The 24,188-nt window shown below is 47.9% G+C and overlaps 2 protein-coding genes and 1 long non-coding RNA gene across 7 annotated transcripts; 2 read left to right on the forward strand and 1 right to left on the reverse strand.

The window, feature by feature from the left end:
• The first annotated feature begins 1,828 nt into the window (after positions 1-1,828).
• On the forward strand, positions 1,829-15,959 carry LOC122227042 (elongation factor 1-alpha, somatic form-like). The gene is made up of 9 exons (XM_042951175.1): positions 1,829-1,937; positions 2,711-2,790; positions 4,470-4,621; positions 7,629-7,808; positions 7,907-8,203; positions 11,580-11,730; positions 11,816-12,072; positions 13,583-13,817; positions 15,368-15,959. The coding sequence occupies exons 3-9, from the start codon at positions 4,478-4,480 to the stop codon at positions 15,487-15,489; spliced, it is 1,386 nt and encodes a 461-aa protein (XP_042807109.1). The 5' UTR covers positions 1,829-1,937; positions 2,711-2,790; positions 4,470-4,477; the 3' UTR covers positions 15,490-15,959.
• LOC122227044 lies at positions 6,417-17,967 on the reverse strand. 5 transcript variants are annotated; one of them, XR_006205867.1, is made up of 5 exons: positions 17,878-17,967; positions 15,292-15,421; positions 13,629-13,711; positions 13,336-13,392; positions 6,417-6,629 (listed from the first exon to the last, which is right to left on the reverse strand). It is a non-coding gene; the product is annotated as an uncharacterized LOC122227044 (long non-coding RNA). The 5 variants fall into 5 exon arrangements; XR_006205869.1 differs by having other exon boundaries at positions 17,857-17,943; XR_006205870.1 differs by lacking the exon at positions 17,878-17,967 and adding an exon at positions 17,616-17,657.
• Positions 17,968-18,107: 140 nt separating this feature from the next.
• On the forward strand, positions 18,108-22,719 carry RPL11 (ribosomal protein L11). Its single transcript, XM_042951176.1, has 6 exons — positions 18,108-18,231; positions 19,007-19,157; positions 20,575-20,681; positions 20,914-21,045; positions 22,100-22,210; positions 22,641-22,719. The coding sequence occupies exons 1-6, from the start codon at positions 18,226-18,228 to the stop codon at positions 22,668-22,670; spliced, it is 537 nt and encodes a 178-aa protein (XP_042807110.1). The 5' UTR covers positions 18,108-18,225; the 3' UTR covers positions 22,671-22,719.
• Positions 22,720-24,188: the final 1,469 nt, after the last annotated feature.

Below are 24,188 nucleotides of genomic sequence, written 5' to 3' on the forward strand. Positions count from 1 at the left end.
CGACAAGCAATAGAAATTAACTGGAGCTTAATTAGCAAAGAAGGAAGTGGGGGAAATTTATGACAAAGACTCAGGAGTGTCTCAAAGACTCTAAGAGCTTGAGGGCGCCTGGGTGGCTCAGTCGGTTGGACGTCCGGCTTCAGCTCAGGTCATGATCTCGCGGTCTGTGGGTTCGAGCCCCGTGTCAGGCTCTGTGCTGACAGCTCGGAGCCTGGAGCCTGTTTCCAATCCTGTGTCTCCCCCTCTCTCTGCCCCACCCCCACTCATGCTCTGTCTCTCTGTCTCAAAAATAAAAATAAACATTAAAAAAAAAAAAAAGATTCTAAGAGCTTGAAATGGGGATTCTTCTCCCTGTTTCTCCCTGAAGGTGTGCTGTGTTTCTGTCTCTCTCTCATTCTGTCTCCCTGATTCCCTCTCTCTCTCTCTCTCTCTAGACTGGCTTTCTCCACCATTGTAGCCACCACCAACTGCCTCTCCCAGTTACAGTCTTTACCATGTGCAGAGACTCACTAACTGACCCTAAATCCCTAAGCCAGGATCCGGATAGAGAGATTTTGACTGGCCCAGATTTGGCCACATCCAAGCAGATGCTGTCCCTTCAGAAATACTCAGTAGGTAACTGCCAGAGGGCCAATGAGTTCATCAAAGTTCTTCTGTTGCAGGGAAAGACTGGGCCAACTGAGAAGTTTGAGTTCTCAAAGGGATTAGTGTAGAAATGACCAGAAATTGAATCCAGAGCTCCCAGAATTGAGCCCAGAAGGTCAGAGCTTAAAAGACATTCATGCAGGGATACCTGGGGGGGGGGGGGGGGCTCAGTCAGTTGAGCATCCAGCTCTTGATTTCGACTCAGGTCATGATCCCAGGGTCATGGGATCGAGCCCCAGGTCAGGCTCCATGCTGAGTGTGGAGCCTGCTTAGGATTCTCTCTCCTTCTCTCTCTCTCTCTCTCTCTCTCTCTCTCTCTCCCCCCCCCCCCGCCCCTATCCCCCACTAGTGTTTTCTCTCTCTCTCTCTCTCTCTCAAAAAAAAAAAAAGACATTCATATATTACTTAGTCTAACCTCTTCCCACATTTTATAGGGAAGGAATGGGGTCCAGAGGTATGTGTTTTTCTGAGAGGCACTCCAGCCAATCAGTGACTGCCCTGGAACCAGAGCTCCTGGCTTCATGGTTCAATCTCAAGGTTTCAGAAGGCCAGACTTGATTTCTCTGAGAGCAGTGCTCTCCGATAGAACTTTTTGTGATGATGGAAATGTTTCACATCCATGCTGTTCAATATGGAGGCTCTTAAGCACTTCACATATGGCCATTATAGTTGAGAAACTGAATTTTAAATTTTACTTAATTTTAATTAATCTAAATTTAAGTCACCACATATGGATAGTGACTACCATATTGAACAGGACAGTCCTACAGCTTGAAGCCTTCTGATCACTCAGGAAAGGAGTAGACAACAAATCCCCAGTAGATGAAGAATCAGAAGATAAAAATAGATAATCCATGCAAGCAAATATATAGAGAAAACCATTACTTTGTAAAAGTATTTGGTAATTATGGAAATGTAAAACAAAATTGCTTTAAGCTCTCTCCTTTTTGCCTATAAAATTGGTGAAAATAATTAACAAATGTAAATTATACCATTTAATCTCCCAATAACCTTGTGAAATAATAATTTCAAGTGTTCTCAGAATGCCTGTCTCCACCCTTTGTGACTTCATCCCCTGATCCGTTATTAATATTACTCCCTACCTCAGAGGGTGTTTTCTAGGGGCAAGTGGAAAAATGCATGTAAAGGGCTCAGCACAGACCTGGATGTGATAGGTGCTCAATATATGTGAGCTGGGATTATTATCTGCATTTCACACGAGGCTCAGAGAGGCAACCAACTTGGTCCACATTGCCCACCGAGTAAGGGCTGGAGCCAGGATTCCCACTCAGGTCTCTCTGGCTCCAAAGCCTTCTTCTGAGTTGTCTCTTTATATGGCTCAGGGTCCCTTAGAACCCTCCCTTCTCCCCCGACTCATCCCTTCCTTATACCTTTACCACTAGAACCCTGGTGACTCTGTGGGGTGTCTAGACCGGATAGTCCCTCAGACCTGGCTCCTGAGCGCCCCTCCACACATTGAGAGCTGCCCGGGCTATGCACTGGTGGGGCTGCTGAGGGACCTGCTGGTCTCCTGGCAAGTCCTGCTGCCGCCCATGGGGAGGAAGCTCCCCTCCGTCCTGCAAGAAGAGAGGGAGAGTAAGGTCGCCCCGGTGAAAATGAAGAGGAGGTGGAGGAAGGGTGAGCAAACCACCAAGTGGCAGAGCTGAGACTTGCCTGGTCTTTGGATTCCAAAGCCAGTTTCCTTCCCAATGCTCCACAGATCCTCAGAAGCAGGAACTGAGAGTCCCGGAAGGGGTGATGCACAGAACCATCCCACGGGCTTCACTTTGCCTTTTACGAACTCATGGGACTTACGGCTAAGAAACTGCTAACACACCAAGATGCCACATAACTAGCGAAAAGCCAGGCTTAGATGGAGGCGAAATTAGCTACACGATCCAACCACTCGCAAATCATTTCTCTACCACCACCTGTATCCAAAGATGAGGGGCCAGGAAGAATACCCTCCAGCTGTCCCCAGGCTCCCAGCTGCCCTGGTTGTAAGACCAGGTTAATCTGTGGCGTGTGGTTAGAGCGTCCCCATGTGTTTTTACTTTGTCATAAGTTTTTTTAAAGGACCAGTCATCAGCATCATCAGGATTTATGAGTGTGGGAGCTGATCTTGAAAGACCACAACACTCAGAGGTAAGTGGACACCCAGGCTCAGAGGGACTAAGGGACCACTGGGGGAGAGGGGCAGAGCCAAGACTCTAATCCTATTAGGTTGGCCTTCTCGGGAGCCTGTTTTTTCTGCCACCTTTCCCTGCATCTAACTGGTCTAGAGGCACAGAGCCTACTCCTCAGGAACTGATGTACGGGTGGCTCCAGAAGTTCTGGAGGATGCCAGCACTGTCCCGGCCTCAGACTACAGTCTGGTAGCTTGATCTTCAATGCTGGGGCCAGCCCTTCTGTGTGGGAGACTGGCCCCTCTCGCTCATCTTCTTCCCATGTCCTACCCTAAATATTCATTCAACGACCCAGTGCTGGGACCACAGAAATGAGCAGGGAGTGATTCAGGCACAAGTTCACTGAGCGGCAGTGCTGGACTCTGGCTGAGATTCTGGGGTCAATTTGAGTTCTGCTACTTTCTCCCAAGGGATCCGGCTCCTGAGCCTCATTTTCCTCATGTCCCAGGTAGAAATAGCAGTAGCATAAGAGTGATGGTGCGTACAGGACTCAGGGCCTAAAGGTAGTGGCCATTCTGCGTTCGTTCACCACACTCAGGGTTTGCCACAAGTCAGGCTGTGTGCAGGCTGCCGGAGGCAGGGATAAATCCATGTGGTTTGTCCTAAGAGGGGCACCTGGCTGGCTCAGTTCGTCGGACATGTGACTCTTTTTAAAAATGTTTTTAAGTTTATTTATTTGAGAGAGAGAGAATGTGAGAGTGGGGGGAACGGCAGAGAGAGACAGAGAGAGAGGGAGATGGGGAATCCCAAGCAGGCTCCACACCATCAGCGCAGAGCCTGACACGGGGCTCAAACTCACGAACCTCGAGATCATGACCTCAGCCAAAGTCGGATGCTTAACCCACTGAGCCACCCAGGTGCCCTGAACATACGACTCTTAATCTCAGGGTCATGAGTTCAAGCCCCACATTGGGTGCGGAGCCTACTTAAAATTAAAAAAAAAAAAAAAATTTTTTTTAATCCATGTGGTTCTTGAGGCCCAAGAAGATCCAGGAGGCAGACAGGTAAAACATTAGAGCTCCAGCCACTTGATCCTTCTCTTCCCCTTTCCTATGCACGCTCCCCCGCCCCCCAAACACACAGGCCTGATTACCCACGGACTACCTCCCACCCCAGGCCTGCCTTTGACCCTTGGCCCACTTTTAGGGTCCTAGAGGTGGTGGGAAGGGGGTATCAATCGGCATCTCAAAGCCCAGAGGAGCTTCCTTTGGGTGCGCAGCAGGCTCATCCTCCTCCCAACCTGGAGAGGGAGAGCCCACCCCCTGTGAGATGGGTGTGTGTTTTTCCCACACATCCCAGCCAGCCAATAGGGACACGGGATTTCAGGGGCGGGCCTGAGAAGTCCTCCGTAAAAGGAGGTGGGGACCAGTGCCCGTTGGTCTGTTCTAGGTGTGAGGAGGTACCAGGGGCTCCTCCGGGCTCTGGAGGTAGGCATGTCCTCCTTGGGGCTGGGGGAGAGACCAGAGCATCCTCAGGTGTGAGGTGTGGGGAAAGCCCCTTCTCTGCCCCCTCGGCGAACTGATTTCCTCTTCTACCTCACCCTCGGCCGGCTGAGCTGGCCCGGTCCCAAGGAAGATGAGTTTGGGGCAGGAGGCAGTCAGTTCATGCACTGAGCACACCTCTCCTCTCTCTGAGCAGCTCCCAGCATGGGCAAAGAGAAGACCCACATCAACATTGTGGTCATCGGCCACGTGGATTCGGGCAAGTCCACCACAACGGGGCATCTCATCTACAAATGTGGGGGCATCGACAAGAGGACCATCGACAGGTTTGAGAAGGAGGCCGCGGAGGTGAGGCTGCTCTATCTGAGCCTCCCTGCCCTCCTTCCCAGCCTTGGTTTCCCTGGGAGGGATGCCTCTTGTGGGCTGGTAGGCGCTTTCCTGCTCAGTCATGCCAGGCAGGTGGTGTGGCTGCCATTTTCCAGGTGAGACAAATGAGGCTCCAAAGGGGGACAGCGCTTGCCTGAGGATGGCACCAAGGTTTAAATGTCAGTGTGACACAGACGCCATGCTGTCTCTCCGAAGGTAAAGCTGCCATTTAAGAGGGGAAAGGATTTATTTGCCATGCTTCTGCCATGGACCTTAGGGCCCTGGATACAATGCTGAACTTGGCAGGCACTGCCCCCTAGAAACTCCTGGTCACACACCCTCCCGTTACACGATAAGCTCAGCAACAGCGTGGGTGCTGTAGGAAGCCCAGTCAGGAACAATGAATGCGTCCTGAGAGGCCCCGAAGGCTTCCCCGAGGAAGAAACCTCCTCTGAGCCTTGAGGAAATGGGGCAGGTGTCCGTGAGCCACCAGGAGATTGGAACAGCAGGTGTAGTAGGCCTTGAGTGCCCTGTTAAAGAGCCTGGCCACTTTCCCTGCAGCCACTAAAGGGTTTCCAGCACGCGAGTGACAAGAATCAGACAGTATCTTTTCAGAAAAAGCACACTGGCTGCAACACGGGGACAACAGGCCCAGGGGCCCAACGGTGGGGGCTGGGAAGCCAGTTGGGAGGTTGTTGCTCCTGACCCACAGGAGCAAAGATGGTGGCCTGGGCTCAGGCGGCAGCAGTGGCCATGGCATGGAGAGTAATGGATGGAGTCCAGGGACTTGGAATTGGGGAGTCCACAGAACTTAGGAGTTAGCTGTAGGGAAGGGGGTAAGGGAGGAAGAAGAGCTGAGGGTGAGCCCCAAGTTTCTCATTTTGGAAACTGGAAGATCGGTGAATATCAGGAGCAGAGCTGGTCTGGAGTCTGCTCTAGATGTGTGAAATTTGAGGTGTCCACAGGGCTTTCTGTGCTGATGTCCAGGAGGGCAGCTGAGTATTGGAGTCCAGAGCTCAAGACAGAAACCAAGGTTGGAGACCAAACCACGGGAGTGAGCTGGGTACACGCCGTGGGAAAGGATGTGGGACAGAGTCCCGGGATGGGTGGAGAAAGAGCCCATGCAGGGGAATGAGAAGGGAGACCCAGGGAGGTGGGTGGAAAACCTTAGAGTTGAAAAAGCATCAAACAAGATGGGAATAGTCTGTAGAACCAGCTGCTGTAAAGGTATAAACAGATGGAAAAGAGAAAGCAATAGGTCATAAATCAGTGCCATCAGCTATTTTGCTAATCTTGGCTTCCTTGGGTACAGTTGGAATTGTGGGAGCGCTTATGTGCCAGGGGCTGCTAAGGAAAGTTTTAGAACTTTGAGAAAGAGACTGGTCCACAGTCAATATGACAGAAGCATAACCAGAGTTATAGAAAAAACCAAATGGTCTGATGCAGTGTTTCTCAAACTTTCTGGTCTCAAGAACTCTTTACATTCTTAAAGCCACCCAAAGGAGTTTATGTGAATTATATATTTATGATATTCAAATTTGAAAGTGAGGGTTTAAAAATGCTTAATTCATTGGGGTGCCCGGGGTGGCTCAGTCGGTTGAGTGTCTGACTCTTAATTTCCACTCAGGTCACGATCCCAGGGTTGTGGGATCGAGTCCTGTGTAGGGCTCCAAGCTGAGTGTGGAGCCTGCTTGGGATTCTCTCTCCCTCTGCTCCTCTCCCCCATTTGCGTGCATGTGCGCTCTCTCTCTCAAAAAATGCTTAATTCACTTAAAAATAATAGTAATAAACTCTTTAATGTTAACATATTTTTCATACAGAGAAAGTGTGATACTTAACTATTTTCCAAGACAAAAAATGTTGGGAGGGTGGCACTGTTTTACATTTTTGCTGATAGCTTTAACGCCTGGCTTAATAGAAGACAGCTGGATTCTCACCTTCTGCCATCAGTCTGTTGTGATTTCACATGTCATGTAACCCCTAGAAAAGACTACACAATGGTGAGAGAGTGAGGGCGGGGAGGCAAATAATGTCTTCATATTATAAATAACAGTTTTGACCTTGCAAACTCTAAAAGGTATCAGGGTCTCCGGACCGCTCTTTGATAGCTGCTTATCTGATAAATATTCTAAACTACAATGGATTTTATAGACGTTCCTACAGCGACAAAAGTTAGGACACCTGGGTTCTAATTCTATCTTTTAATAACCTAATTAGTTTGCTTGGGGGGTGCCACCTGGTCTCTGGTCTTTCTTGTTCTCCACTCCGCCCCTTAATTAGAGCTAAAATGAACAGATGCCCAGGTCCCGTGAGCCGGCAAGTGGTAGAGTGTTCCCTGAACAAGCATGCTAACTTGAATATGCTACCACCTTTAGGTAGTGTCATTTTTACCAGTGCTGAAAGAAGCTCAACTTTTCCAGGGTGTCACGAGTAATTATCAGCCATAGATACTGGTTTAACATTTAACATAAGGTAGTGGTTGAGAGTTTGAACTGGAGTCTGATGCTTTGGGTTCAAATCCTGACTCTGCTGTTTATTAATTATATGATCTTGAGCCAGTCAGTTAATTTCTCTGTTACTTTATCTGCAAGATGAAGATAATAAAACTTCACTGGGTTGTTGGGAGATTAAATGAGATAACCCATGTTAAATGCTTAAAACAGCACTGAGCCCATGGTCAGAATTACTTATATGTTTGCTACTACTGGTTGAGGGCTTGCTGACCATGTGCCAGTGGTCCACATGCCTGCCTAGGTGCTCTGTCATTTGGCCCTGCATCACTCTGACTTTAAAACATGCTCTGAAATAAAAAATTAATTATATAAGTAATAAATTCTATTGTTTGAAAGATTCAAAGGCATCTCCATACACTGACTGCCCTGTTACCATCCCTCTCACTCTCAACTCGTTTGGGAACTTCTTTCTTGGTTCATGGGCAGCTTTGGATACAGGGGTGACCCTGGGGTCTTCCCTCCTATTTCTGGACCAGGTAGGCAAAGGTTCCTTCAAGTACGCCTGGGTACTGGACAAGCTGAAGGCAGAGCGGGAACGTGGCATCACCATTGACATCTCCCTGTGGAAGTTTGAGACCAAAAAATACTACATCACCATCATCGATGCCCCAGGTCACCGTGACTTCATCAAGAACATGATCACAGGCACCTCACAGGTACCACTAGAGTTGTCTTGGCTCTGCTTTGGGGGTGGGCAGTGGGTGTCCCAGGCCAAATTTGAGCTGGGCCTTCTTGCCCCTGTCACTTGGGCCAGGCAGACTGCGCTGTGCTGATTGTGGCAAGTGGTGTAGGTGAGTTTGAGTCTGGCATCTCTAAGAATGGGCAGACCCGTGAGCATGTACTGCTGGCCTATACGCTGGGTGTGAAGCAGCTCATCGTGGCAGTCAATAAGATGGACATCACGGAGCCTCCTTACAGTAGTGCACGCTTTGAGGAGATCAGCAAGGAGGTGAAGGCCTATATCAAGAAGATCGGTTACAACTCTGAGGCTGTTGCCTTTGTGCCCATCTCCGGCTGGCATGGAGACAACATGATAGAACCCAGCAACAAGGTGAGAGCTGACTGGGACAGGGCCAATTCAATGCAACATTCCCACTCAAATCTTTGAGCTTCTCCTGGAATTACCAGCATTTTTAGCATGCTTATGGGCCAATCACTGTGCAGGGTCTCCTTCCCCAAGGGTTACATAATTTGATCCGCATTTTACAGATAAACAGAGATTACTCAAGACTATACAACTAGTAAGCACAGAGTTGCATTGTACAATGTAGTAGTTACATGTGGCTATTAAATTATTAAAGTTAAGCCAAATGCAATCATTTCAGTACCTTAGTTGTATTGGCTACATTTCAAGTGCCCAACAAACATATGGGGCTACCATATTGGACAGGGAAGTTACAGAATATTTCCACCTTTGCAGAAAGTTCTGTTAAGCAGTGCCAGCAGAGTCTAGAATTCTAGTCCATGCCTATAGCATCTAAGCTACCTCTCAAGGCAGATTAGGGAGTGTGGGGGCAATATAAATGTGTCTAAGATATGGTCACTGTGTTCATGGATCCTGGAACCTAACAGAGTTTAAAATTCTTAAATGAGTGTCTCCCTACAAAGGAAGTCTAGCTCTGGCATCAGACCTGGGTTCAAGCCCCAGCTTTCTCCCTCATCCAGAGTAAAGGGGTAAGAGAGGAATTAATACTCCCTGCCTAAGGACTCCTTTTGAGCATTTTGGTGCTCAAATGCTAACTCAAATGCTAACTGCTATCTATCACTAACTACTGCCTAAAGCCTACCTTTTCTATAACTGACTTGAGGATTCTTAGCCGTTTCCTCCACATGTACATATCAGAACCTTTTTCTGATTATAGAAGTAATGTCTAACATTTTTACAATGAGCCTTTCATGTAGATATGAAGCATAAACTGCAATCCCATAGCTTATAGATAACCTGGTTTTCATGCAATTCTCTAGATATTCACAGCTGGACTTAAACTGTGTGTGATTTTTTAGAAACTCTTTGTTTAGAATCTTCTTTGCCATTTAAACCTGTTTAATACTTAATGGGTGTTTTATATTGCAGATCGCAGAGGTACAGTGTAGCCATATCCTTATTAAATGAAAATGGTATTTGAGAAATTACCATGTGCCAGACACCAGACTAAACACTTTACATGGACACGACCCCATGAAGAACGCATTTTATTCCCATGTAAAATAAGAAAACTGGGACACAGTGTAGTTAAATAATAGCCCAAGGTCACCAGCTTCCAAGAATATGGTTTCTTGTTTTGTTAAAAACCACCATAATCATCTTGGTAAATAAATCTTTGCATGTGTCCTCGATAATTTAATTAGAATAAATTGCTACTGAAACAAAGGGTGGGCATTATTTTAGAGTCTTCTGACACATATTGCCCAACTGTCCTTAGGAAAGATTAGAACTACCATTGGCAGTGTGTTCAGTTGGATGGTACTTCAACATTTTCATGCTGGGCACTGTCCTTGGTGCTGAGGGTGTGGTGGGGAATGAGACCCAGCCCTGCTCGTGGCACTGCGGTCTTGGGTCTCGGGTGGGAGAGACAGGGGGGTGGTAATATAGTGGATGATGACAAATGCTAAGAAAAACTTAAGGATGAGGGGGGCATGGTAATGAGAGAGTTCTTCTATATTGGGTGGTGAAGGCGGGCTCTTCTAAAATGACCATAGAACAGAAACCTAAAGCTTTGATGCCCATTCCCCAAGTATTAGCACATAGTTCAGCTAGTGAAATAAGGGGATTTTATCTTCTTGTCCCTTCGGGCATTTATTGGGCATCTAGTACGTTCTAGATGCTAAAAGAACAAAACATGCAGTCAGTGGACTAGACAGTAGATTTAGGATTTAGCCTCCACTCTCAAGAAATACCTGTGACATTGGAGACATCAGTTTCCCCATTTTTAAGATGGGGGTGATGCTGACCTCCTAGGCTTATTATGCAGGCCTCTGAGTTGGCATAGAGCCAAGTTAGTGTCCAAGTTCATCAAACTAATAGAAGAGATTATCCTCACAATGAGGTTCTGTTTGAGTGGGGCATTGGCCTCCTTATCAACTTCTTGTTTGGGCATTGGGCAACCTACTTTTGATCCTCAATTATTCCTCTGTAAAAAGAGGAAATGTTCTTTTTTTTTATGTTTGAATTATTTATATAAAAATGCTTATTACAGTTCTTCAAAGCCTCCTGCTTCCCTTCCACCCCACGCCCCCTGCTTACTAGAGTTGAGTATTAACAGAAATTATAGCTTTATTCCTTGAGTCACCCATTTTTTAGTCCATTAGGCAAGACGTGTTCTGTGTGGCTTCTGTGCTGCATAGCTCTGCTTCTCCCTCACAGAAGAGGGCTTACTTGACTGGAGCCTTCTTCCCTACCCACCAAAGCCATCCCTGATCCCCCTTACCGACCCTTTCACCCACGGCAGTCCCTGCTCCTCTCTCTTCTGAGAGTCTCACTAAGGACTGAGAGATTGTTGTGTGTGATTCCAAGGCCAGGGCACCTCTCCCATGTCCTGCCTTTAATCAATAGGTAAGGGCTGCTATTGCTTTGACACTGATGGTAGACTGAGATTTCAAAGCCTAGGGATTTTCTCAAGGGTCTATGACTGGAAAGGAGAAATGTGACTGGGATTCCACCAGTTTGCCTTAGGCCTGAGCTAAGGCCACATGCTGATCAGCTCTGCCGCTTGATGGCTGGCTGCTCACTTGGCCTTTCACATCAACCTCCTTGGCTCTTTCTGTACCTCCTCTGTCCTGGATTTCCAGTTAGCTGATACATCTCTGAAGGCAAAGATGACGTTTCTGATGAGCTTTGGCGAGGGTTTTTAGAGAAGTAAATAAAGTGTCTGCTTAAAAGGCATGCATACGATGTACTGTCATACTTAGTTATCCTTTTAGAAGGCCTCACACTCAATAACGCTCTCCTGGCCTAAGATGTTGGGGAACATCTAGTGTTCAGAAGGTGTAAGTGTTAGAGTATTTGAGTCGTATCTTCATTCTCGCTCCTGATGCTTACTTAATTCTGCTGTATGTTTTTTCTGCTCCTTTGTTTCCCCATCTGTGGAATGACAAGATGGAATGAGACCCAAGAGCTAATCAGACTCTAGGAATCTCTGCTTCCTAAAAATATTGGCTCAAGTTGGGCAACAACTACAAGATTTAGAGGAATGGCCACCACTTAGTGGGTGTTTAGTGCATGTCAAACATTGTGCTTGGTGGATTGCCTGTGGCCTTTTGTGTTTTACTTGAGCCTGCAAGGTAGGTGGGGATATGTTTCATAGATGAGGAAGCTGAGGCTCAAAATGCATTAAAAAATTGCTTGAAGTCTCATGTTAAAACCAGTTTGGCACCTGGGACAGGCTCCCTCAAGCCTAAGTGAGATGCACATTTGGTGGCTTTTCCAGATGTCCTGGTTCAGAGGCTGGAAGATCACCAGGAAGGAAGGAAACATGGTGGGCATGACCCTGCTAGAAGCGCTAGACTCCATCATGCCCCCTGCCCGCCCTGTGAACAAGCCCCTGCGGCTGCCTCTGCAGGACGTATATAAGATTGGGGGTGAGTGCATGCTGTGTTGGGGGTGCTTGGGGTTGGGGCTCGTGGAGGTCCGGCTGCTGACAGCTGTGGTTGCTCTGTCCCCCAGGCATCGGCACTGTGCCCGTGGGCCGGGTAGAAACAGGCTTCCTCAGGCCCGGCATGGTGGTGACCTTTGCCCCCTGCAATATCACCACGGAGGTCAAGTCTGTAGAGATGCACCACGAGGCCCTGGCTGAGGCCCTGCCCGGCGACAATGTGGGCTTCAATGTGAAGAACGTGTCGGTGAAGGACATCAGGCGGGGCTATGTGGCAGGAGACAGCAAGAATGACCCGCCCTCAGAGGTGGGGAGCTTCGTCTCCCAGGTGAGGAGGACCATTTAAGGGGTGTCCTCCTGAGACAGCCACACTGTCCTAGGAGAAGAATGGCCCACTGGGTCATTCAGGAAGTGGGCTCTGAGCATATGCTCCATGCTAGGCTCTTGGCCTGCAGTGTAGGTACAGTCCAACTGTCCAGGTTAGGATCCTGATTGCAGCTTATTTGCTATTTTGCCCTTTAACTAAACAATGTACTCTGCTGATCTTAGCTTCCACAGTATGGTCTTGATGTCTTAAAGCAGTTTTCAAATCAGGTGGATTAGAATCACCTGGGGAGTGTTACAAAAATGCTGACTCCTGGGGCGCTTGGGTGGCTGGGACTTAGCGCCTGGTGCTTAGGACTTGAGTTCAAGTCATGATCTCCATCGGCTCGCTATCAGTGCCCGCTTCAGATCCTCTGTCCTCTCTCTCTGCTCTTCTCCTGCTTGCGTTTGCACGCGCACTTGGTGCACACTCTCTCTCAAAAATAAACATTAAAAATGCAGATTCCAGGGGTGCCTGGGTGGCTCAGTCAGTTGAGGGTCCAACTTTGTTTCAGGTCATGATCTCATGGTTCATGAGTTTGAGCCCCGCCTCCGGCTCTGTGCTGACAGCTCAGAGCCTGGAGCCTGCTTCAGATTCTGTGTCTCCCTCTCTCTGCCCCTCCCCAACTCACTCTCGGTCTGTCTCTCAAAAATAAACATTAAAATTTTTTTTTATTATTTATTTTTGAGAGACAGAGCACAAGTGAGGGAGGGGCAAACAGAATCTGAAGCAGGCTACAGGCCCCAAGCTACCAGCACCGAGCCCGACGCAGGGCTCAAACTCACGAACCCACGAACCGTGAGATCATGACCTGAGCCAAAGTCAGAAGCTTAACTGAACCATCAGGCACCTCCCCCCACCCTCATAATTTTTTAATGCAGATTCCTAACACTCTTCTCAGTGGTTCTGGGAAGTGATGCAGTAGACATGGGTGGAACCTGGGAATCTGTACGTTAGAGCTCTCAGGTGTTTCCTTGGCCCACTTAGAATGTGAAGGCTGTTCTAGATGCAAAGTCTGGCACATTCTTACTTGTGCATGTGGAGGCTGGTGCTACCTTGTAGTGAGCTTGGGAACATTAAATGAGGCGGTGATATGTAAAACAGCTGACCTGGGGCCAACAGGTCACCTAACAAGTTAGCTAGCTGCTATTATAATCCATCTTCTGAATGGTGGGGAAAAGTAGTACGTAAATAACGTACAAGTGTGTTGGTTTTAGTGTCACTCACCCCCAGCTCTGCCACTTGCCTGCTGTTCCATCATGGGTAAGTTACTCAGGCTCTCTGCTGTGAAAATTAAATCGGAATGCATGAGATCTACTTAGCACAGAACTTGGTACACTCAATAAACGTTCAAATGCTCACTATGACTTAAAATGTGTCCAAGGGGCCTGACCCCTTGGCTGGTCAGGGCTGCCTCCTTTGGAGGATGCTTGGCTAATCCCCTCCCCGGCTCTCATCCCACCCTGGGTTCCAGGTGATCATTCTCAACCACCCTGGCAGTATTGCAGCTGGCTACTCACCAGTTCTGGACTGCCACACGGCCCACATCGCCTGTAAGTTTGCAGAGCTCAGGGAGAAGATTGACCGGCGCTCAGGCAAGAAGCTGGAAGATAATCCCAAAGCCCTAAAGTCTGGGGACTCGGCCATTGTTCAGATGATCCCACGAAAGCCCATGTGTGTGGAAAGCTTCTCAGAGTACCCACCCCTTGGTAAGTCCTGACAGCACCTGGCTAGTGGGGCTGCCCCATCTTCCTCCTGGCTCCAGGGAGCCAGTTAGCCAATGTGTCACATCCAAGCCAGGTTGCAGAACCTGGTTAGAAGGACCCGAGTTCCAGGTTAGGGGGGCTCAACAACAAAAAAAAGGAAAATGGTTTTTGTCTAGTGTCATACAGCAAGGCAGGGGCCACTTTAGAGCCTTAGTTACTCAAAGTAGGGTCTGTGGACTAGCAGCATGGGCATCCCCTGGGAGGTGGTTAGACATGCAGAGCCTCAGGCCCCACCCAGACCTGCTGAACTCAAGTCTGCGGTTTAACAATATCCCCAGGTAATTGGGATGCATATCGATTTAAGACACTCTGATCCAGAGGAGGTGAATAAAGCAGAGATTATTAGGGATCTTCTTTTTCCATCTTCTTCTCTAGTGCAGTGGTTTTCAAACCTGGCGGATAATCAGAACCACTGATGGACCCTATTAAACTCAGCGGCTCAGACCCTGATAGATTCACCTGGTCAGGGCTGCAGCCTAGGAGTCTGTTTCTTAGATTCCCCAAGTATATTATACATGGCTAGGTTTGAACAATTAACCTAGAATGTTCTGAACTCTAATGTATAGGGGGTAGGCACTTTTGTACAGTGCCTATTCTGTGCTAGATGACAGAGATTTTTTTAAAAAAATTTTTAACGTTTATTTTTGAGAGAGGGAGAGTGTAAGCGGGGGGTGGGGCAGAGAGAGAGAGGGAGACACAGAATCGGAAGCAGGCTCCAGGCTCTGAGCTGTCAGCACAGAGCCCGATGCGGGGCTCGAAACCACAAACTGTGAGATCATGATCCGAGCCGAAGTCAGACGCTCAACTGCTCAACCGACTGAGCCACCCAGGCACCCCACAGATGATAGAGATTTATAAACAAACAAGTCCCAGCCTTCAGGGTCTCCCAGGGTGTGAATTTCAAAAGGCTAATTTTAGAGGTGGGCCACAGAGGCTGCCACATGAATCTTACAAAGCTGGTTTAGTACTTCCTATCTCTGCCAAAAATACTATGAGGTTGAAGCCAGATGCCATGAGCCTTTCCCTCTACCACTTGAAGTCAGAGAGCATTCAAGAACTCCCCTCCCCTAGGAGAAGCATCTGCCAGATTCACAGCTGAATGTAAATGAGATCCATCCTGTGGGTTGTTGTGGTGGGCACAGAGAAAGAGCTAGTTGGTTGGCAGCTGGAGCATTGGTAGGGTAGGTTGGTGAGTTGCACCAAAAGCAAAGTTTTTCCCTGTGACCTTTACTTATGGAAATGGGATGACAGTCCAGTGGCTAAGAATGTAAGTGTTGGTTTGAGACTTTCTGGGTTTTCAACCATCACAGAGTGACCTCCTTCTTTCCCCCAGCTTTCCCAACTATAAAGTAGATAGGAGATCTATGAGACACGAAAATTAAATGCACTCATATGTATAATTTAGGGTATTACTTACTTGGCCTCCCGTACAAGTGTCCTAGCTCATGCCTTGGTAGCATTCCCCATTTGTTTCTTCATGTCCTGTGTCCTAGGTCGCTTCGCTGTCCGTGACATGAGGCAGACGGTGGCGGTTGGGGTCATCAAGGCTGTGGAGAAAAAAGCAGCAACTGGTGGCAAAGTCACCAAATCTGCCATGAAAGCGGCCAGGAAGTGAGTGGTGACAGCTACTTCAGGCCTTTCCAGGCCAGGAGCAGCCCAGGAGGAGCCACAGCTGGAAAAGAATGGGCTCAAGGAGAAGCCTTGGACTTAACTCTTCTCTTGCCTTAACTGTCTTAAACCTGCCCCCTGCTAATGCAGTTTTCTTTTTGCTGAGGAGCTTGAGGCATGGGAATAAAGCACACCAAGACTTTTTGCCCCTGCCTCTATTGGCCTTGATGTTGCAAGCAAGGAGGAAGCAGGTGGGGTGCTCAGTCTAATTCTACCCCTTGCTTTCCTTCTGGTGCCTGACTGGTGCAAGAACCAGAGAGCTGGGGTCACAGGGAGAAAAAGGTGTAAAGAGAAAATTCCAGGGCAGCTTTTGGCCCCGGCCAAATTCATCAGTTCCTAGAACAGGACTCTAGTGTTAAACAGCCTGACTTTAGTGTCTATAAAAGTTACTAAACTTCTGTGTGCCTTGCTCATCTGTAAAATGGGAAAACAATGTCTGCCTCCACAGGGATGTTGAAGTTTGAGCAAGCTGGTACTTGCTGGGCATGGTAATTAGCTACTCTCATTAACATGGTACGGGCACTGGAGGCAAGTGAGCACTATCCTGGGATAGCACTATCCAGAACTGGAGAAGTTCTGTTGGAAAAAAGTTGGCAGGGGGGTAGTGAGCCCTGAGATTTGTAGGGCAAGCTCTGTTTTAGATCTGCAGGGTACAGGTCTTCCTCAGGTTATTTTAACTTCAGCTTGACAATTTTAGAGTTACGAAGCTGCAAGAAACCCCAGGTTTTTTTCACCCAGAATCCCCAAATCCTATTTACCACATTTTTTCCCTGAATTATTCGAGAGTGATCTGCAGACATGATGGCCATTTACAGCAAATGCTGCAGGCGTATTTCTTAAATCCAAAAGAATATTCTGATATAACCAAGGTAAAGTGATCAGAATGAGGGTGTTTTATTTTTTTTATTTTTAATGTTTTATTTTTTGAGACAGAGAGAGACACAGCATGAATGGGGGAGGGGCAGAGAGAGAGGGAGACACAGAATTGGAAGCAGGCTCCAGGCTCTGAGCCATCAGCCCAGAGCCTGATGCGGGGCTCGAACTCACAAACCGTGAGATTGTGACCCGAGCTGAAGTCGGACGCTCAACTGACTGAGCCACCCAGGCGCCCCGAGGGTGTTTTAAACTAACATGGGTCCACTTCTGAAATCTGCAGGTCTAATTCAGATTTCACCAGTTACTCCAAAAACATGCTTCACGGCAAAAGAAAATCCAGGATCATGTGTTGCATTAAGCATCTTGTCTCTTTACTCCAAGTTTTGGAGCAGCCCCTCCCTTGGTTTGGTTTCTCCGAGAGGTTTGACTGAGGCCTCAGCTCTGAGCTAGCTAGTGGGTGCTTGGAGGAAGCTCAAGGGTGCAGGGGTGACTGATGGGGGGGGGGAGGGGGACGAGGGGTCTTTTTTACTCTCCTCCCTTAACCCAGCTTCCCAGAAGTCCCCTTTGTCCCTACTGGATGAAACAAGGAGAGCCTGGGGGATTTTACCTCCCCTGTAGCGGTGGGAGAAGGGAATTATGGCAGCAGAAATAGGCTTGTCTCTTTTGCCACCAAAGCCTTCTGTCCATTTATTCCGGTTAAAGAAACTGACCGATTGGAGATTCTACCTCCGTTGTGGATCCTGGCAGCCCCTTGAGTCCCGATGTTGAGGATTTAGTGTAAACCAGGAAGCTCTATTACTGTTTGCGATTGGAGCCTTCGTCAGAGACCGATCTTGCAAGCCCTTTTTGTGACTGCAGGTTGACTCTTGACTATACACCGTGTCTAACACATTTTGGGGGGGGGGGGGGGGGGCGGGGTGTGTAAGTTTGCTTGGCTACAGTGGGTTTATATTAAGAGCAACCTCGTATTGCAAGCTTACTGCGTGCCCTACGCAATTACCTTTGATTTTCACAACAACCACATATGATCTAGGTACCCATTTTATCTTTTAATTTTTTTTAACGTTTGTTTTTGAAGGAGAAAGAGAGAGAGAGGAAGGGGGGTTGGAGTAGAGCAAGGGAGACACAGAACTGGAAGCAGGCTCCAGGCTCTGAGCTGTCAGCCCAGAGCCCGACGCGGGGCTCGAACCCACGAACCTCGAGATCATGACCTGAGCTGAAGTCGGACGCTCAACCGACTGAGCCACCCAGGCGCCCCTAGGTACCCATTTTAAAGCCGAGAGAAACTGAGGCTGAAAGAGGTCTAATTGGTAACCTGCCCTCGGTCGCAGAGCGATGAGCTAGCCGAGATAGGAGCACAGCTGCCTGTCTCCACAGCTCAGGACTCTTAAGCCACCACTGCTCTAATTGTATACATGCCATTTGTTTACATTTTTACCGAATAAAATAAATTTTTTACGTCACAGTTGGCATAATTGCTTTCATGTAGTTCTGGAAGTCTCATCACGCAAGAACCACCAGGTCCGGAGACTGGGGGGAGGGAAGAGCGTCAACGGAGACCGGAAGCTCAATGAAAAGTCCGTTCGGGAGTTTTAAAGACCGCTTTTGGAAAACCCAGGTCCCGGGGGTCTGCCGGCGTTGCCCGCGGCTGCCGGCAGCGCCCACCAGGCCTCGCCGGACGCTGCGTCGCGTCGCTCGGGCCCCTCCCGCTCCTCCTCAGCTCTCCCTTTAGCCTGGGAAAAGAGCCCGCCTCCTGACCCATAAGGCCCTGGGCCGGAAGCTCCACTTTCTCTTCCTGTCCTCCACCATGGCGGTGAGTAGCTGAGCCCTCGGTTTGCTTCCCTTCATCCGCCTTCATCCACGGCCGGCCGAGCCCGCGGGAGCTGCCTCGTCCGCGGCCGGAGGAGAAGGGAGCCCGCAGTGCTGGCCGTGCCGAAACTGGCAGAGCCATGCGGGCGCAGGGCGCGGAGCTGAACCCTGTCGCCTCCCCTCCGCTCTCTCAGGAGCGGGCTCGGAGCAGGCGCCGGGAGGGCTCAGAAGCATAGCCCGTAGGCTGCAGGGAGGGCGAGCGGAGCGAACGGAGGGGCTGGCACGCGGTGTCAGGACCTGTTGCCCGTTCTGAGGACTTGAGACCTCCCCGGCGCTGGGGAACCTCAGCCTGTTTGTCCGCTTGGGGAAGGCGCTCGCCTTCTGCCGCAGCCGCTGGGCTGCTTCGGAAGGGAACGGGGACGTCGCACAACCACGTGTTTCCCGTTTCCCCAGCTTTTCGATTCAATTTTCTCCCCCATTAGCTTTATAATGGGGACGCGCTCCGACACCTTACGCGTTGAGTCCCTTGGGCTTCATCCACTGCCTGTAATTTTAACTCCCGATACCCGTCCTCTTAAGTTTCCATTCACCCGTTCCGTGCGTCGAGGAAGAGACCAGATCCCGAGCTGCCTGCCTTGGTGCCTCCCAGACTTTTTTGAACCCTTAGGGCCTTCGTTAGGAATGGGGATGAGCAGAGATCGGAAATGCTGTGTATCCAAATGCTGGACTCGCAGCTGTGGCGGGGTTGTGCGTTGACTGCTGCGCTTCCCGTGTTGCAGCAGGATCAAGGTGAAAAGGAGAACCCCATGCGGGAACTTCGCATCCGCAAGCTCTGCCTCAACATCTGTGTGGGGGAGAGTGGAGACAGACTGACCAGGGCAGCCAAGGTGCTGGAGCAGCTCACAGGCCAGACCCCTGTGTTCTCCAAAGGTGAGCAGTGGCAGTCAGGGGAGAGGGCCGGTGGCCGAGTATGCCTGGGTGTTTCCTAATTTACCTGGTTTCCAGCCTGTTGAGGGCCCGTTTTGCAAGTGACAGTTGGTATCCCTCAAAAGCATTGGCTTCCTACAGTACCCCAGACATATCCTCGTTTCAAAATTGGCTTGGGTGTTGGGATACCAGGTTTTTAAGTTAGGAGGGATGAAGCTAGGACTGGTCCAGGGAGAGATTTTACAGACAGAGTGGAAATGTGGGGAATACGGTAAATGGTATTTGGCTTGATTCACATTTAGAATTTAGGGGCTGCATTAAGAACAGAGTTGTGTGGGGCACCTGGGTGGCTCAGTGGCTTAAGGGGTAGACTCTTGATTTCTGCCCAGGTCATGATCTCGTGAAATCGAGCCCTGCGTCGCGCTCCATGTGCTGCTTGGGATTCTCTCCCTCTCTCTGCCCCTCCCCTGCTATGCGCGTGCTCACTTGCACTGTCTCTCAAAATAATAAGCTTTGTTTGTTTTTAATGTTTATTTTTGAGAGAGAGAGAGTGCAAGCGGGATTGGGGCAGAGAGAGAGGGAGACACAGAATCCGAAGCAGGCTCCAGGCTCTGAGCTGTCGGCACAGCCCGACACTGGGCTAGAACCAACAGACCGTGAGATGACCTGAGCTGAAGTCAGACGCTTAACCGACTGAGCCACCCAGGCGCCCCTCAAAATAAATAAACTTTTAAAAAAATAATGTAAAACACAGGGTTGTGTACCTAGGCTAATGGGGTTCAGCTCGTAGCTCCATCACTTGCTGGTCTGACTTTGGCCTTTTTGGGTCTCAGTTTCCTCATCGGCCTGAAGGGGATGTTAATAAGCTTGTGATGGATAGAGTGAATGAATTGTGTGAAATGCCTGCTGCCTGCCAAGCCCAGTGTAGATACTACCACTGTTGATTTTTTTGTTTTTGAAGTTTCATTGCTTTAGGATACTGGAATATGGCAAGTTCATGGGTTCAGAGCCTGCCTCTTATTTGGGGCACATTAACCTCCCAGAACTTCATCTGTGATAGGAGGATATTACAATAAGACTTTAGAGAATGTTAGTTACTATCAATAATGTTTTGTTTAGAACACAATGGTCATACTCCTTTCTAGTGGCCTATTCTGGCCGTGTACTTGGCCCCTCCTGAGACTTCGACATTATGACTTGGAAGCTCTTAGTTGCTGAAGTTACGACTGAGTGACTTGGAATTGGAAGATCTATTTTCTGTGTTAAGGATGAAACAGATGTGGGTGACACCGGTTAGAATGCCACCACTTAGGATGTGGATGGATGCTTCATGTCTCTTAGACCTGGAGATGATGTTCTGGGGAAGAGGTGAGTGGGGTGGACGTGTGATACCTGACTCCCTGTTTCTCCCTACCTGCAGCTAGATACACCGTTAGATCCTTTGGTATCAGGAGAAATGAAAAGATTGCTGTCCACTGCACGGTCCGTGGGGCCAAGGCAGAAGAAATCCTGGAGAAAGGTCTAAAGGTGAGGCTGATGTCTGTGAATGATTTCTCTGGGTTTTCCTGTGCCCTTTACATGTTGGGAAAGTTCTACGAAATCTACAGTTGTGACGTGATTTGTGTTGTGGGAAAATAAGATTTTATCCATGATCAAGTTAATCGAATCGTATCTCTGGGGTGCTGAGTGTTGTGGACTAAGCTAGTAATTTTGGGAGAATTTGAGTTGACACGGGGTGTAATTGCATTTTTCTCCTTAGGTGCGAGAGTATGAGTTAAGAAAAAATAACTTCTCCGATACTGGAAACTTTGGTTTTGGGATCCAGGAGCACATCGATCTGGGGATCAAATATGACCCAAGCATTGGTATCTATGGCCTGGACTTCTATGTGGTATGGATATTTAATCTTTTCCACTCCTGGTCTGTGAGGAGAGTAGACTCTACCTACTCCTTTATTTCATATGTGCTATCTTGATGTTACGATGTTGGATTGAAGCTTTGAGTGTTGTCTGCTTTGTGTTGTCCCCCTCGGGAAGATGTGCCTCATCTGTGGCAGGTGTAGGAATACAACACTGAACTAGATAGACAGGATGCTGCTATTGTGAAGATTATAGTCTAGGATCTAACAAGCACCATTACGACTTAAGAGGCTGGTGAAGGAACTATTCCACCCACTGAATTGAAAATTTGAGTGAGTTCTGGTGCTGTATTTGGCGTGTGGGTTGGCTGTACTAACTAAGGCCGCTCTTTCCCAGCTCCTTCCCTTAGGGAAGGTAGGGTGGCTTCCATCCAGAGGATGTAGATACATGTTTGGTGATGTGGCTGTTTGCTCAGTCAGGATAGGGATTTCAATGTACAAATGACCATTTGTGTGTTTGTCCAACCATGAAACTAAATAGCAAAAACCAGAAGTCCTGACTAGTGTCGAACCTGAGTAATGGCAGCACCCGCATTAGATTTGAATATCCAAATGCTAAGGAGAATCAGGTGATCACAGGAAGTTTGGGAGAAGCAAGACTTTAAGAAGCACTTTTGAACTGAAGCAGAAAAAATGAATAACTATTTCTTTGTGCTTCTCAGACTCTGAAATTTTCTATAATGTATATATTATAGTAAGATTTTTTTTTTTTTAATTTAATGTTCTTTTAAAAATGTGCTTTGGAGACTGGGGAGCAATGGTGGAGAATCCTTAGCTACCATTGGAAGTCAGGCAGGGAGGGTGGGAGGTGCTTGCAAGTTCCAGCCTCCAAAGCGGATATAAAGTGTGGTATGTTGTCCTGGATGCTGCTAACAGTTTTATGAGACCCTGAGATCGTGGGTCTCTTGCTCCAGAATTCGCTTGGGCCACCAAATGACTCTTGATGATCAGTCTCAAATGTGTGAGTCTTGTCCGTGTACTCTTGACTCTGAGCTGGCTAGGTGACTGTTGGTTATTCCTGGGACAGGTGCTGGGTAGGCCAGGTTTCAGCATCGCAGACAAGAAGCGCAGGACAGGCTGCATTGGGGCCAAACACAGAATCAGCAAAGAGGAGGCCATGCGCTGGTTCCAACAGAAGGTAAAGCTGATTTATCTCAGGTGAAGTGGTGGAATGTGGTGTTGGAGTTGGGATTTGGGGGTGCAAAATCCAGCACCATTTGGTGGGTAGTTTCTTTAAAGGTAGTATATTTGGGCAACTTGGCAAACGTGGGCTTCCAGGGTTGGTGGTTTGAACACCCAGAATCAGGCTTTCTCCCCACCCCCGTAAATGCAGGTCGTTGGAAGGGGAGGAATATGGCTTTAATAGCAGCCCCCTTTTCTCAGGGTCAAGCACGGTTTGAGCACAATGTAGTAGTTGTTAAAACTGGCCAGCTTCCTGTTCAGTCTAGAAGGGATGTGGGATTCAGAGCTGAATTCATGTGTCAGATTTGGAGTCTCAAGCGTTAGCCATTGCTGCAATCTTTGCTGTTGCCTCCTGTTGTGAAAAAATAAAATCTCTTCTCTTTCAGTATGATGGGATCATCCTTCCTGGCAAATAAATTCCCGTTTCTATCCAAAAGGCCAATAAAAACTTTTCAGTGAAATGTATATATTACTGTTGTGTGTTCTGTGAAAGGAGCCTGGCCATATTCAAGTCCCTGGACCTCAAGCCACTTAAAGCTTCAATGGGAATAGCTGGTAACAACCCTGTCGTCCTCTGGATGCCAGTGTTTCCTGGCAGATCGAAGCCTGAGTTCCGCAGCATTGCCTGTGCTCACCATACCCTTGTTATTAGGCTGTGGTGGTGGTACGGTAGTCACGTGGAAACTGATGTTAGAGGGGAGGGTATGATTGGGGCTGGGGTTTGAACATAGAGCCTTGGTTAAAGGTGGGATGCAGGGCTCCCATGTTTCAGGAAGCTCCCTCTATTCAGTAATTCTGCTCTTCACTAGAGATTATACCAGCACTTGCATCTGTTGAAGGAAATCACAGGTTTTGGCGTGTGATGCTTGGGATTAAATTTTGGTTTAACTGTTCAGATTCAGTTTTCCTTTAAAATGAGGATGTATAGGGTTGCTAAGGCAATAAAAGCAGAGAAGAGAATGGTCTTTGAGCCAAATTGGATGTGATTCCCTGTCCTCCTTTTTATCCACTATGTTACCTTAAACTAGTTAATCTCTGCCCCAGTTTCTCAATTGTATCATGGTGGCAAGTGATAGCCCTCAGAGGTTAAAGATTAAAGTTTAATACGTCTAGAATACTTAGACTTGTACCAGGCACACAGTGCTCAAAAAGGGTTAATTTTGTGTTTTGGTATATGAGAAATGTTACCTTTTATCAAAGTTTGCTCTTCCTTTGGTGTGAAAGTAGAATTTCCTTATCTTTTCCATGTCACTGAAGCAGTGGCATTCAAAAGCCACCATTTCTCTGACCATTAGACACAGTACTTGGTTGATGGTTCATAATTTTCAATTTAGGGTTTACATTTTGAGCATGTTAATTTAGTTCAATAACTTACTTGTGACTATTGAGTTCAGTTGTTCTCAGGCCACCTTTTCACTACCATTAAATGGTTCTAATTTGTTAGCTGCGTTTGTAGTTATTTTAAAACCCAGAGATTATTTGGTGTTTTTAAATTGTTATGAAAACATAATTATTTTTGTATTCCTGATAATAAAATCTTAGTGAGATCAGATACAGTTGCTTAAAGTGGAGAATCATGAAACGTGTTACCATATACTTTTTGTTTCACTTAAAATTTATCAGTATGCTTTCACTTTTCAGTCTGACGCTAGGGCTAGGGCTATCACCTTGTAAACAGTGAAACTTGTGTAGGAGTGATTCTTGTGGTTCAGCTTCATTTTTATAGGGGAGGACTTGATTTGTCCTAACTTCTATAATGAGAATAATAACTACAACTGGAATACACATGTGAGAACAAACTGTTGGTGAATATGTAGCTAACTAGTGCTCGTGGGTGCTAGCTGCCATGGCAAGTCAGTAATATGGTACAGAGATGGAGAGCATAATGCTTGTTTCATTTAAATAAAACAATTCAGAGGGGCACCTGGCTGGCT

Source organism: Panthera leo, chromosome C1, assembly GCF_018350215.1.
Source record: "Panthera leo isolate Ple1 chromosome C1, P.leo_Ple1_pat1.1, whole genome shotgun sequence".
Classification (NCBI taxonomy): domain Eukaryota; kingdom Metazoa; phylum Chordata; class Mammalia; order Carnivora; family Felidae; genus Panthera; species Panthera leo.

Bases quoted from the DNA above. Each gene is read 5' to 3' on its own strand.
- LOC122227042 (XM_042951175.1), top strand. From the start codon at position 4,478: ATGGGCAAAGAGAAGACCCACATCAACATTGTGGTCATCGGCCACGTG. The intron at 4,622-7,628 runs GTGAGGCTGCTC...TTTCTGGACCAG, and splicing joins TTGAGAAGGAGGCCGCGGAG to GTAGGCAAAGGTTCCTTCAA. The intron at 13,818-15,367 runs GTAAGTCCTGAC...CCTGTGTCCTAG, and splicing joins CTCAGAGTACCCACCCCTTG to GTCGCTTCGCTGTCCGTGAC.
- RPL11 (XM_042951176.1), top strand. The intron at 19,158-20,574 runs GTGAGCAGTGGC...CCCTACCTGCAG, and splicing joins GACCCCTGTGTTCTCCAAAG to CTAGATACACCGTTAGATCC. The intron at 21,046-22,099 runs GTATGGATATTT...TTCCTGGGACAG, and splicing joins ATGGCCTGGACTTCTATGTG to GTGCTGGGTAGGCCAGGTTT.